This window comes from Chrysemys picta, chromosome 7, assembly GCF_011386835.1.
Source record: "Chrysemys picta bellii isolate R12L10 chromosome 7, ASM1138683v2, whole genome shotgun sequence".
Classification (NCBI taxonomy): Eukaryota; Metazoa; Chordata; order Testudines; family Emydidae; genus Chrysemys; species Chrysemys picta.
Genome location: NC_088797.1, coordinates 47,206,770 through 47,219,812, shown reverse-complemented (window position 1 = coordinate 47,219,812; position 13,043 = coordinate 47,206,770). Strand labels below are relative to the sequence as shown.

At 43.9% G+C, this 13,043-nt stretch overlaps 1 protein-coding gene across 14 annotated transcripts in view; it reads right to left on the bottom strand.

Annotated features, from left to right (window-relative positions):
* The window catches only part of DOCK3 (dedicator of cytokinesis 3), a 642,920-nt gene that overhangs the window by 100,347 nt on the left and 529,530 nt on the right, over positions 1–13,043 (bottom strand). For all 14 annotated transcript variants that reach the window (XM_065551338.1, XM_065551344.1, XM_065551339.1 and 11 more), the window contains exons 27-31: positions 8,331–8,429; positions 4,786–4,880; positions 2,592–2,667; positions 1,837–1,937; positions 1,494–1,552 (exon numbers count right to left, since the gene is read on the bottom strand). In XM_065551338.1, the coding sequence (XP_065407410.1) occupies positions 1,494–1,552; positions 1,837–1,937; positions 2,592–2,667; positions 4,786–4,880; positions 8,331–8,429 (430 nt within the window). The remainder of the gene's footprint in view (positions 1–1,493; positions 1,553–1,836; positions 1,938–2,591; positions 2,668–4,785; positions 4,881–8,330; positions 8,430–13,043) is intronic.

The following is a 13,043-nucleotide window of genomic DNA, read 5'->3' as shown; positions in this document are numbered from 1 at the left end:
GAAGAGCCCTCTATTACCTGTTCCATACATAGATTCTTATAGACTGAGATCAAGTAACCCCTTAATATTGTCTTTGTTAAGCTAACAGATTGAGCTCCTTGGGTTCTTCACTATATGGCATGTTTTCAATCCTCTCATCATTTTTGTGTCTCTTCTCTGAATCCTTTCCAATATCAATGTCTTTCATGAATTTTGGAAACCAGAAATGGGCACTATATTCCAGTAGTGGTTGCACTTGTGCCAAATATAGAGGTAAAATAACCCCTCTACTCCTATTCAACATTCCCTGTTCTTTTATAATCAAGAAACACATTAGCGCTTTTGGCCACAGCTTTACTCTGGGAGATCTTGTTCAGCTGATTATCCACCATGACCCCCAAGTCCTTTTTGGAGTCACTGCTTGCCAGGACAGAATCTCCCCATCCTAAAAGTAAGGCCTACATTCTTTGTTCCTAGATGTAGGATTTTATATGTAGCCACATTGAAAGCTTATTTGTTGCTTGCGTCCAGTTTACCAAGTGATCCAGATCATTCTGTAGCAGGGACTTATTCTCTTCATTATTTACTACTCACCCAATCTTTATGTCATCTACAAACTTTACCAGGAATGATTGTATGTACTCTTCCCAGACCGATAAATATGTTAAATAGCATAGGGCCAATAAATGATATCTGAGGGGCTCCACTAAGAACACACTTGCTTGATTATGATTCCCCATTTACAATCACATTTTGTGAGTGATCAGTTAGCTAGTTTTAGTACATTCAATATATGCTGTGTTGATTTAGTAACATTCCAGTGTCTTAATCAAATATCATGTGGTACAAATTCAAATGACTTACAGAAATGTAAGTCTATTACAACTGGTGTAAAAAATATTGCATAATTGTGGGCAAACTTGTTTTTTTAAACCAGTATCAGAGAATTTGTTATCATGCTTATTAGACACATTAATACAGCACTCATAAATATGCACTTTACTGCATGTCACGTCTGTACATGATCGCTAACTGTGCACTTTTAGAATTCTGCATCACCCTGACTTGTTCTGTTGTACCATTTCCAAATGGATGAAATTGGACACAGCTGGAAAGGTTTAGTTTCAGCTGTGCCAACATAGACCAGATTAAAGTCAAGAGTGTAGAAGCGTATTTCAAATACTAGACTAGATTGCAGCACAATAGCAGGGATTTCCAAATGCTAATGCAGTACATCATCTGGGAATACCAAAGAAAAGCTGTTGAAACCAGTCCCTACAAGATTTGAGAGTAAAGTATTCAAATTCATAGAAATGAGTTATTTCAAATGAGAAAAATATCACCATGGAGCTATGCAGAAACTCATTTTTTTTAGTTGAAAATTCCTGAAGAAACTATAAGACCCAGCATGAGTGCTGTGGTTTTACACCACTAAAGCTGAATATTAGTAATGCAATTCTTAGACAACTTTAGTTTTGGTGATTAGGAGGAGAACAGGAGACAGAGAGACATACCCAGGTTCTGCCACATGCTGAATAACTCATATGCCATCATCACTCGCATGTCACCATATCTGAAAGAGACGGCATAGACACAACCCCTTAATGGGACAAAATGCAGCAAGTTGGTGATCTAATGCAATTAAATTAATATGTAAACCAAGGTTATACTTTTTAAGAACATCAAGGGATTCATCTAATTATTGAATAATTGTCCTATGATCTCTACTTATGATTTTTCTGGGGCAAATCCTCCCACTGCCTGTAATGTATGGGAGTTTGTGATAAAAACGTATGTCCTACTTTTGAGGTGATGGAAAAAATCAGAGTTTCGGAGGCAAGGAGATCATATTCTTACTTGTCCAGAATCTTCTTTCTCTTAGCTGGAGTGACAGTTTCTAGCTGCAGGCTTGGCTGGTTTATAAACAGAACTGCCAAGCTGAAATAGGAGTTCCACACCTAGAAAACAGGAAGGAAATTAAACACATGTTAGTCCAAAGGCAGAACAAGTTCTGAACACAAACATACATGCCATGCATACATTTTACAGATGGCATCAGGTTGTTCCACCTTAAGTCAGAGGAAAATATATAATTATGTCTAAATAAACCAGATGTAATAATAAAATAAGTTAAATCAGTCCCAGGAATTATACAAATACTGGAGGGAATGACAATTAAAAGAACTCAGCAGCAAGGCAGTGCTGGGGCTTCAGACAGGCCTTTCACCTCTCGACACCTGAATTCAACTCTGCCTTAAGCCAAAAGTGAAATAAGTTTGGTAGTTTCAAATATTCCTAGTGAACACTTTTTCATACCCCTAAACCACACCATAGAGTGTGCTTTGAATTACATTAGACACTATACATTCTTGACTTTAGCCAATGCAAGCGGTCTCACTTTTCAAACCCTTAGAATTCATAATGCTTTTGCTCTTCTGGGATTTCCCAGTTCAGTCAAAGCCTCAGCAGAGTTTGATGACTGTATCAGCTAGTTTATTTTCTGAGCTAACAAAACATAGTGAACATAATCCATTAACATAGAGTAGCCGCTGTTCCTGCATTGCTGCTGGTTTTAAAGGATGTCATGAAATTTTCCAGATTTCAAACCTTACCTTAAAATCAAAGTCTGTTTCTGTGAAGTTCTTGTGCAGGGCAGAGGACAGGTACTGGACTGTCGTAACTATGATACTATAATTAAAAAAAAGATCCTTTTCAATTTGCAGTACAAATCACATTCAAAGAGTCTTTGAGTAGCTCTGAGCACTGGTGGTTTCTGTTATATTTCAAAATGCATTTTGGCACTCTTTCTTTATGCAGTAATTTCTAGATATCACCATAAAGGTCACTGTGTTTTTTTTTTTTTAAACAAAACTTCATATTAAATAATGCAAGGCAGAATTCACAAATATGTTTTCCTAAAATATTGTAGATTTTGGAAACGGAAGAGTATCTTTGTAATTCTTGAGTTTATTTTCAAAAGTCCATTACTGCAATTAATAAATAAAGGAACAAAAATAACTTACTTATTTTTTTCAGAGTAGCAGCAGGAGTACTTGTGGCACCTTAGTTAGTCTCCTGTTCTTTTTACTTATTTTTGTTTCTGTGCATTTCTTTAATAAAAAAGGCAGAATTTTTCAGGGAGGCACAATCCTCTACAGTTTTTGGACTTTGCTGTAAATTGATCTCCTCTGTACATTTTTGGTAATATTTTGTAAACTCTGGGTTCACTGGGAAACTTACTTTTTTTGTAGGTGCATAAAAGCCTTTAATTAAATGGGAATAAATCATGTAACAACATGCAAGAATTAACGAAGTCTAATTTGCTTTGGTATAAAAAAGTAATAGGCTAAAGCTCAGCATCTCATTCATGTGATACTTTCAGTGACATTGATAAATGCACTTTATTTCAACTTGAAGAGATTTCCAGCTAAGTGGTGCTAGCAGGATCAGGCTATCTAGGTAACCAGGTCATTTTACTTTATATTTATAAGCCACTTCTTTCACTTCTCATTAGCACTGTGAACTCATAGAGCATACAACACCACAGCTGACCAATCAGCCTTCAGGAAGAGGTCCATGACATCATCTTGCAATATGGACCCCACCAGTAGTTCAGTTAGTCAACTGTGATGCTACAGTTAGGTTAGCTAATAAAATGAGACACTAGTACGTAATCCCAGCCTCTGGGTATAATCCTGGCTCTCAGCCTGCTGCTGCTACCTCCTAAAAACAACAGAAAAAGCTTGACAAGACAAAAATAAAAAACAAAACTAAATACATTCAAGCCCAAATGTCAACTGCATAATCAAAAAAATAATGATTTCAATCTGATACTTTGTCATCTGATTTAAGGACTGTGGTCTGCCCCTCCTTTTCTAAAAAAAATTGAGTCCACCACTGATCTAAGCTGAGTTGCTCTGGTCTTTCACCCAAAGAGCAGTTTTAGAACCAATAGGGATGCTGGTACTGCCAGGAGCAGTAGCCCAAGGCAGTGCACCAGGCACAAACTCCTTGGTGAGTTTTGTTGCTGTTTTTTAAATTGAGACACAATGAAGACAGAGGTAACAATGTAGGTAAAAGGAAAATTAAGACCACAAGCACTATATATTCAAGTGCTATATATTCCTTAGAAGCTCCTTCCATTTCAATAACTTGGTTGTCACTCCTTGCACCTCAGACTATTGACGAAGTGCATCTAGCCCATGGCAAGAGGAAACCATGCCTCCCTCAGTCAGGGAAGGATTTGAGGGATACTTGTGGATACAGTCATAGCTAACCGGAATTGGTATCTAGTTCTACTCAACACTTAAAGAGTGTTGCCTGTCTTCAAAGCAATGGACCTAAGCAAAGCAATTACCTAAACTTTACAGATGGGAAAACAGACAAAGGGGCAGATGTACAAAGAGGTAAATATACTCCATATGTGACCAACTTTGGGCAGATCATTTTAGCTCACTATCACTTGTGTGCATAAATGATAGAATTTACATACAGGAAGCCTATTTGCACTTGGTTTTTGTGGAAAAAAAAAGTTTATAGTATTAACTATATAGTATGAGTGCCCACTGGTAGCATGTAAAACTTGTACACGCAAGTGATCATTCATTGACAAAAGCCCTAATTTGGCCCTGATAGCTTAAGTAACTTTGCAGAACCAGGATTAGTACTCAGGAGGAGTTCCTGCCTGGAGTCCCATCCCTCAGTCCACTAAAACACACTGTTTCTCTGGGATTGAGAAGTCCTAATTTAGAGCACCCACAGAGTTTTCATACAAACTTTCAGTGCTTTAAACATGTCCTCACTCACTTGCTGGTGAGCAACCTCATCACCATCCAGTCCCGAGGAAAGACACTCATCTTCATCAGGTTTCGAAACACACAGAAAATCTTCAGCAGGAACTCCTAATACACAGAAAGAAGAGAATAATAAGCAGTGGCAGCTGTAGGCAAATGTACTTTCCTAGCCACAGCCAAGACAATTAAGCTAATTATGTTTTCCTTGCTTGATCCCTGTGTGTCACTACGCTACATAGCTCAAAACATGGAAGCAGCATATATGGGAATGAGGCAGATACAGTTGTTTTCAGCAGGTACATTCTCCTATATTTTAAAGCTTACAATGCAGAACTTCATTTTACTTTATTCCATATGACATTTCAATAGTGTCATGCAGAATTCTGGTCTGAGTTCCCAGTGTGCCTTTTGGAGGAATTGTTATTTATTTAATTTATATTTAAAAGGGTATGTTTTCATGGTTCTATGCACCCCTGTCATAAAATAACCTATAAAAGATTTTTTTTTAATGTAATATGGTAATATAAGATCCCATTTATGATGAAGAAAGGACTTGCTAAAGGCATCCCACCCAGATGTCTGTTTCCAGAAGGACCACTTCAGAGAGAGAGAGAGAGAGAGAGAGAGAGAGACTGTGTCTGTGATGTAGTCCTGAGCAAAGGATTGAGGAAAAACTCCTGAGATCAAATCCTGGCTCTGCCAATGACTTACCTTTTGACTCTGAATAAATCACTTAGCGAGTCACTATCTGCCTCATTTTTCACTTTTATATAACAGTGATAGTAATCATCTCTTAACCCATACAAGGGGTATACATTATTGTTGTTATACCAACATAGTTCCATCTCTATCTCCATAGCCAATTTAATCACAGGTCTTTTTACTGAGACTATCAAGAAGGTTGCCAGCTGTGATAGTGGTATTTGTGATGTCAGGTGAGAACAACTTCAAAACTTTTCTTAAGTGAACTCCTCAATAGAGATGGCTAAAACTTTGAATTTCTGGTTTGTGGGAAATTCAAAATTCCTTTTTTCTGATTCAGATAGAAAACAAATATTTTTGAAATTTCCTAATTACCCGAAATTCTTCCCCCCCCACGTCCCCCAAAATACAGTTTTGGAAGACATTAATTTTGAAATTTCATTTTGGATTTCTCAGTTTTGTTTTGGAAGCTTGTTTTTTGTTCCGGAATTTCAAAACTTTGTTTCAAATTTGATTTGATTTGATTTTTTAATTTTTATTACATTTAATATTATTTCATTACATGTAGATGTAGTAAATATCATTAAAGGCAGCTGCTTCTTAGTACTGACTGAAACATCTTAGTAGCTGCCCTTAATGATTTTAAAAATAAAATATATATTAAAATAGAATATTTAAACTATTATATAATATTATGAGTCAGTAGCTACAGTGCATAATGAGCAATGCTACTGACATAAAATAATGTAAAAATAATGTAACAATAAAAACAGGTACAAATAAAATAGAATTCAAAATGAAATTTTGGAATTTCCAAAGCAAAAATTCAAATCCCAAAGCAAAATTTGGAAATCTGAAATGATATTTGTTTGTTTTGAAATTTGATCAAAACTGACAACTTTTTCAGAAATATTTCAATTATGATGAAACCAACATTTTCTGTTAAAAAATTCCACAAAAATTTCCAACAAGCTCTACTCTTATGTATATTCCATATCTCCTTAAGACTCAGTATAAGAGTGCCAACTCTTATCATGTGGACTATTGAAGAAGTCATCAAAAGTCAACTTTAGATCACTACCAATTTGTGCTCCATTCAACCTAGCCACCTAGAGGTAAGAGGCTCTGTTATCCCAAAGTCTATATCTCTGAGCCTCCCAGCCTTTCTCAGGATACATTTTCATTGTTATATACAATAATTGGAAGTTGACAACCTCTTCCAAAAGCACTTCAGATCCTGTTCCACCTTGTTTGTTCAGTGCTTTAACAGGTTTCTACCATGGTGTCAGTTTGGTATTACTATTCACTCTATTACTGAGCTGTCACACTAGCCACAAAAACATTTTGTATGTAACCCCATCATCATACTGTGAAAGGAAAGTGACAGCATGACTGTTACTTCCATCAGATTTATGTATTGCTTCTTGAAGTTATTCTGCACTTCACAGCCATTTACTGTGGTCTGAGACATGCTGCCTTCATAAAGATGCGAAGGTAACAGGTAGGCTTCTCTCCCTTTGAGATGGACACCTCAAAGCAGATGATGGTTGGGAAGCCACCAGTGAGGGTACATAAAATGTGTACTAAGCAACTCTCTCTTGGCCACTAGTAGCTATGATTTAGGTCACCACTCACAAAAGGGAATTTGGGGTGCTTGTCGAAGCATACCAGGTGGATTAGGCTGGCCAATACTCCAACAAACCAAGAAAAAATTTGCTGTTGACTTTTCTCTGCTTGGTATGCAAAAGTCAGCCTTGGAATATAATTATCTTTTGACATAAGAACAAACTTCAAACCTTTTCTTAAATGAGTTCCTATGTAGATTCCATGCCCTTCAATAGGTTACAGAATAAACTACTTTGGATTTTCTAGTCTGTACAGACTACTAGTCTGTAGTTCAGGCTATGTTCCACAAAGTACCATAATGATATCTACCCCAGGTATTTATCTGCTCCCTATTACCATATGATCTGAACACCTTGCTATCTTTAATGTATTTATCCTCACACCACTGCCACGAGGTAGGGAAGTGCTAACTAACTGCAGCTGAGAGGTGTTATTCCCAGTGTGGGTAGACAGATTCATGCTAGCACACTAAAAATAGCAGTGTGGAAACTGCGGCACTGGCTTGGGCTAGTCACTTGAGCGCAGACCCAAAGGGTTGGGCAGGCTTGTACTTGGGCAGCTACCCTAAGCCACTGCTAGTGCCACAATATCCATACTCCACTAATTCAAGTTGAGCTAGCGTGAGTCTGTCTACCCACACTGGGAATCACACCTCCGAGCTGCAGTGTAGACATACTAGAGAGATTCTGGGAATGTCTACAATGCAGAGAAAACCCTGCAGCAGTCTCAGAGCCTGGGTCAACAGATTTGGGCTTGCAGAACTTGAGCTTCCAGGCTAAAAATAGCAGTTTAGATGTTCCTGCTCGGACTGGAGCCCAGGGTCTGAGACCCTCCCCATCAGCTCCAGCCCAAGCGTGAATGTCTACACTGCTATTTTTAGCCCTGCAATCCGAGTCCCATGAGCCCAAGTCAATGGAACCAGGCTCTGAGATTCAGCACCATGGGTTTTTCTTTGCAGTGTAGACATACCTTCGGTGGTTTGTTCAAGGTCACATAGGAAGCCTGGGCTGGAGGTAGGGACTCCCAACTCCTAGGCTAGTGCCCTAACCACTGGACCATCCTTTTCTCTAATAATAATAAACTAAGTATATGAAACAAATAGTGACTATATCTATAGTGAATGTGGATGTTCAGCAGAATAAGTGAAAACACTTTCTGCATTGTCATCTATCTGATTTCTGAGGTTAATATTTAATAGCTGCTTCTAAAAACCATGAAGTTATGTCCTACCTTTAGCTCATCCTTGCTCTGGAAGTTGTCCAATAAATGTTGAAAATGAGTGTCTGACATCTGACGAAGCAGAGACAAGAGACAGGACACATACTCTCCCTGTCAAGTAAAGGAAGAATTATTTAGTCCAGACAATCAAAGAATTTTTTAGATGTAAAATTCAACCTGAGATAGAAGATAAAAGGTGGGGTCTGAAATGGCACCAATGCATATGAAAGAAAAAAAACGGTTACCTACCTTTCGTAACTGTTGTTCTTCGAGATGTGTTGTTCACATCCATTCCACATTAGGTGTGCGCGCGCTGCGTGCATGGACGTCGGAAACTTTTTCCCTTAGCAGCTCCTGTCGGGTCGGCAGGGGAGCCCCCTAGAGTGGCGCCTCTATGCTGGTGCATATATACCCCTGCTGACCCGACCCCCCTTCAGTTCCTTCTTGCTGGAGACTTTGACAGAGGGGAAGGAGGGTGGGAAGTGTAATGGATGTGAACAACACATCTCGAAGAACAACAGTTACGAAAGGAGGTAACCGTTTTTCTTCTTCGAGTGCTTGTTCATGTCCATTCCACATTAGGTGACTCACAACCTTACCATAGGAGGAGGGTAGGAGTCATGGAGCAACTGATTGAAGAACAGCCCTGCTAACGGCCGTGTCATATCTGGCCTGCTGGTTGACTGTGTAGTGGGCTGTGAATTTGTGCACTGATGACCAGGTGGCTGCTTTACAGATCTCCTGGATCGGGACGTGTGCCAAAAAAGCTGTTGAGGACGCTTGTGCCCTCGTCGAGTGAGCCGTGATTGCCGGGGCTGGAACCGTGGCGACCTCGTAGCACGCGCGTATGCAGTCCAGAATCCACGATGATATAGGTTGCGCCGAGACCGGTAGCCATTTAATTCTATCAGCTATGGCGACAAACAACTGCGTTGACTTGCGGAAAGGTTTCGTTCGCTCTAAATAGAACGCTAGGGCCTTCGGACATCCAGAGTGTGCAGCCTACGATGACTCGGGTCCGTGTGTGGTTTGGGAAAGAACACTGGCAAACAAATGTCCTGTGAGACTATCTTAGGGAGGAATTTAGGGTGTGGCCTGAGTTGCACTTTGTCCTTATAAAAAACTATATAAGGAGGCTCTGGGGTTAGGGCCCTCAACTCGGACACCCTCCTCGCTGACGTAATGGCCACCAGGAACGCCGCGTTCCAGGAGGGGTGAAGGGGAGAGCAAATGGCCAGGGGCTCGAACGGGGGCCCCATAAGCTTGGAAAGGACCAGATTAAGGTTCCAGGGAGAGACCGGCGGGCGTGAGTTGGGGAACACTCTCTCCAGTCCCTTGAGGAACTGCACCACCATGGGGTTAGAAAATACAGAGCATCCGGATTCCCCCGGGTGGAACACCGATATGGCAGCTAGATGCACTCTGATTGAGGAAGGAGCGAGACCCTGATGCTTGAGGTACAGGAGGTAGTCTAGGACAACTGGAATAGTGGCCTGGAGTGGCTGTATCTGCTTAGACTCACACCAGCAGGAAAATCTTTTCCACTTGGCTAGGTAGGCCGCCCTAGTGGACGGTTTCCTACTGCCAAAGAGAATCTGTCGTACCGGAAGAGAGCACTGGCTCTCCATAGCGTTTAGCCAGAGAGCTTCCATGCCACTAGATGCAGAGACTGCAGATCCAGGTGGAGCAGGCGCCCGCAGTCCTGCGTGATGAGATCCCGGTGCAGGGGCAGGGCAATCAGGGCGGCCACTGACAGCTCTAGCAGGATTGTAAACCAGTGCTGACAAGGCCAAGCCGGGGCGATCAAAATTATCATCGCCCTGTCCCTGTGAACTTTGAGGAGGACTCTGTGGATGAGCGGGAGCAGAGGAAAGGCGTACTTCAGAGTCCCGCTCCAAGGGATCGCAAATGCGTCTGCGACCAAGCCCGGACTGTGGTTCTGGAAAGAGCAAAACTGCGGACATTGGCTGTTTTTCCTGGTGGCAAAGAGGTCCATTTGGGGAAACCCCCACTTCTGGGAGACTGATTGCAAGATGTCCGATCTCATCGACCACTCGTGCATGCAGTACGACCTGCTGAGGCTGTCCGCTAGCTTGTTTCGTTCTCCCGGGAGGTATGATGCTATGAGATGGATGGAGCAGGCTACACAAAAGTCCCACAGGAGAAGGGCCTCTCGGCAGAGGGGAGAGGAGCAGGCTTCGCCCTGCTTGTTTATATAAAACACGGCGGTGGTGTTGTCTGTCAGAACTGTCATTCTGTGACCTTCCAGAGTAGCGTGAAAGGTTTGGCAGGCTAGACGAACCGCCCTGAGCTCCTTCACATTGATGTGGAGCGACACCTCGGCCTTGGACCACAAACCCTGTGTTCTTAGGTCCCCTAAGTGAGCTCCCCAGCTGAGGTCTGACGTGTCTGTCACCAGCATCAGAGCAGGCTGCGGTGCGGCGAAGGGGATACCCTCGCATACTACTGGCCAATTGAGCCACCTTCATAGGGAGTCCAACACCTGGGCCGGAACTGTCACGACAAGGTCTAGGGGATCTCTGCCTGGGCGATACAACCGGGCAAGCCACACTTGTAAAGTCCTGAGCCGTAGTCGAGCGTATTTGACTATGTGAGTGCACGCCGCCATGTGCCCCAGGAGCTGTAGGCAGCATCTGGCCGTGGTAGTGGGGAACCTTAGCATCGAGTCTATGACAGGCTGGATGGCCAGGAATCTGGATTCTGGGAGGCTCGCTTGCGCCTGCACTGAGTCCAGCAGTGCCCCGATGAACTCCAGCCTTTGCATTGGTATCAGGGAAGACTTGGGCATGTTGACGAGAAGACCCAGCCTGCAGAACGCATCCAGAGCCACCGTCACATGGGAGCAGACCTCCTCTTCGGACCAACCCACGAGGAGCCAATCAGCGAGGTATAGGTATACCCGTATTCTCCTCTTTCGCAGAAAGGCTGCCACTACTGGCATGCATTTCGTGAACATGTGGGGGGCTGCCCCCAGGCCGAACGGGAGGACCGCAAACTGGTAATGGTACTGGTTTATGGCGAACCGCAGAAACTGCCGGTGAGCGGGTTGAATAGTGATGTGAAAGTATGCATCTTTCCTGTCGAAGGCAGCGTACCAATCCCCCGGATCCAGAGACAGGATAATAGTGCTTAGGGAGACCATGCGGAAGCGGACCTTGACTAAGAACTTGTTGAGCCCGCAAAGATCTAAAATGGGCTGAAGGCCCCCCTTTGCCTTTGGTATGAGAAAATAACGGGAGTAAAACCCCTTCCCCCTTAATTACTGAGGGACTTCCTCCACCGCCCTGCCTCTAAGAGCGACGGTACCTCCTGCATAAGGAGTTGCTCGTGAGAAGGGTCCCTGAAGAGGGACGGGGAAGGAGGGTGGGTAGGAGGGAAGGAGGAGAACTGTAGTGTGTAACCCACTTGTACCGTGTGCAAGACCCAACAGTCCGACATTATACGGGACCACACCTGGTAGAAGTGGGATAAGTGGTCCAGGAAACATGGGGAAGGATCCAGGAGCTGGGTTAGTACGCTGTCCTCGAGCGTAGCTTCAAAACCCCTGCTTGTTGCCAGGCTGGGGCTTGCCCTGGCCCTGATTAGGCATGTTATTCCGCCTGCGTCTGTTGTCTCTGCCCCTCCTGTGATAAGGCTCCTGCCTAGGGCGAGGCTGGTACTGCCGTTGCTGCAACGGTTGGGGCTTGAATGGCTTCCTCTGAGTCGCTGGGGTGTGCATTCTTAATGACTTGAGGGTTGCCCGGGAGTCTTTAAGGCTATGCAGCCTGGCATCCATCTGGTCGGAAAAGAGGCCTGACCCTTTGAAGGGGAGGTCCTCAGTGGTGTTCTGGACCTCTGGCAGAAAGCCTGAAGCAACGCTGAGTGCCTCATCACCACACCTGAGGCAATTGTTCTGGCTGCTGCGTCTCCCGAGTCCGGAGAGGCCTGTAAAGAGGTCTTGGCAACTGCCTTTCCCTCTTCCACGAAGGCCGTGAACTCAGGTTGAGAACCCTGGGGCAAGGAGTCTTTACATTTGGAAACTGCTGCCCAGGAATTAAAATTGTGCCTGTTTAGGATTGCCTGCTGGTTCGCAATCCTTAATTGGAGGCCCCCAGAGGAGCTGATCTTCCTTCCGAAGAGGTCCAAACGTTTAGCCTCCTTGGCCTTGGGAGCCGGGGCTTGCTGGCCATGACGCTCCCGTTCATTCACGGCTGAGACGACCAGCGAACAGGGGGCCGGATGACAAAATAGGAAGTCGTATCCCTTGGAGGGGGCGAAGTACTTCCTCTCCACCCCCCCTTGCCGTCGGTGCGCTAGAGGCTGGGGTTGCCAGACCGTCTTGTAGTTAGACTGAATTGTCTTTATAAGCGGGAGTGCAATTCTGGAGGGGCCTTTAGGGCTTAGGATGGCCACCAGAGGATCCTCCTGCTCCACCGCTTCCTCCGCCTGTAGGTCCAAGTTCTGGGCGACCCTGCGGAGCAGCTCCTGATCTGCCCTGTGGTCAATTGGGGGAGGCCCCGACACCGCCGTGCCCACCACAGCTTCGTCTGGGGACGATGAGGAGGTGAGGGCCTGCTGTGCTTCCTCCACCTGCTCTTCTTGCTCCTCATCATAGGCGGGGGCATGTCCGAGCCCTGCCTGGCTGATTGTCCCTGGGACGGCCTCGGGCTCGGTGCCGCTTCCGCTCGCTGGTGTTCCGGAGAAGCGTCTGGCGGCGTGGATACT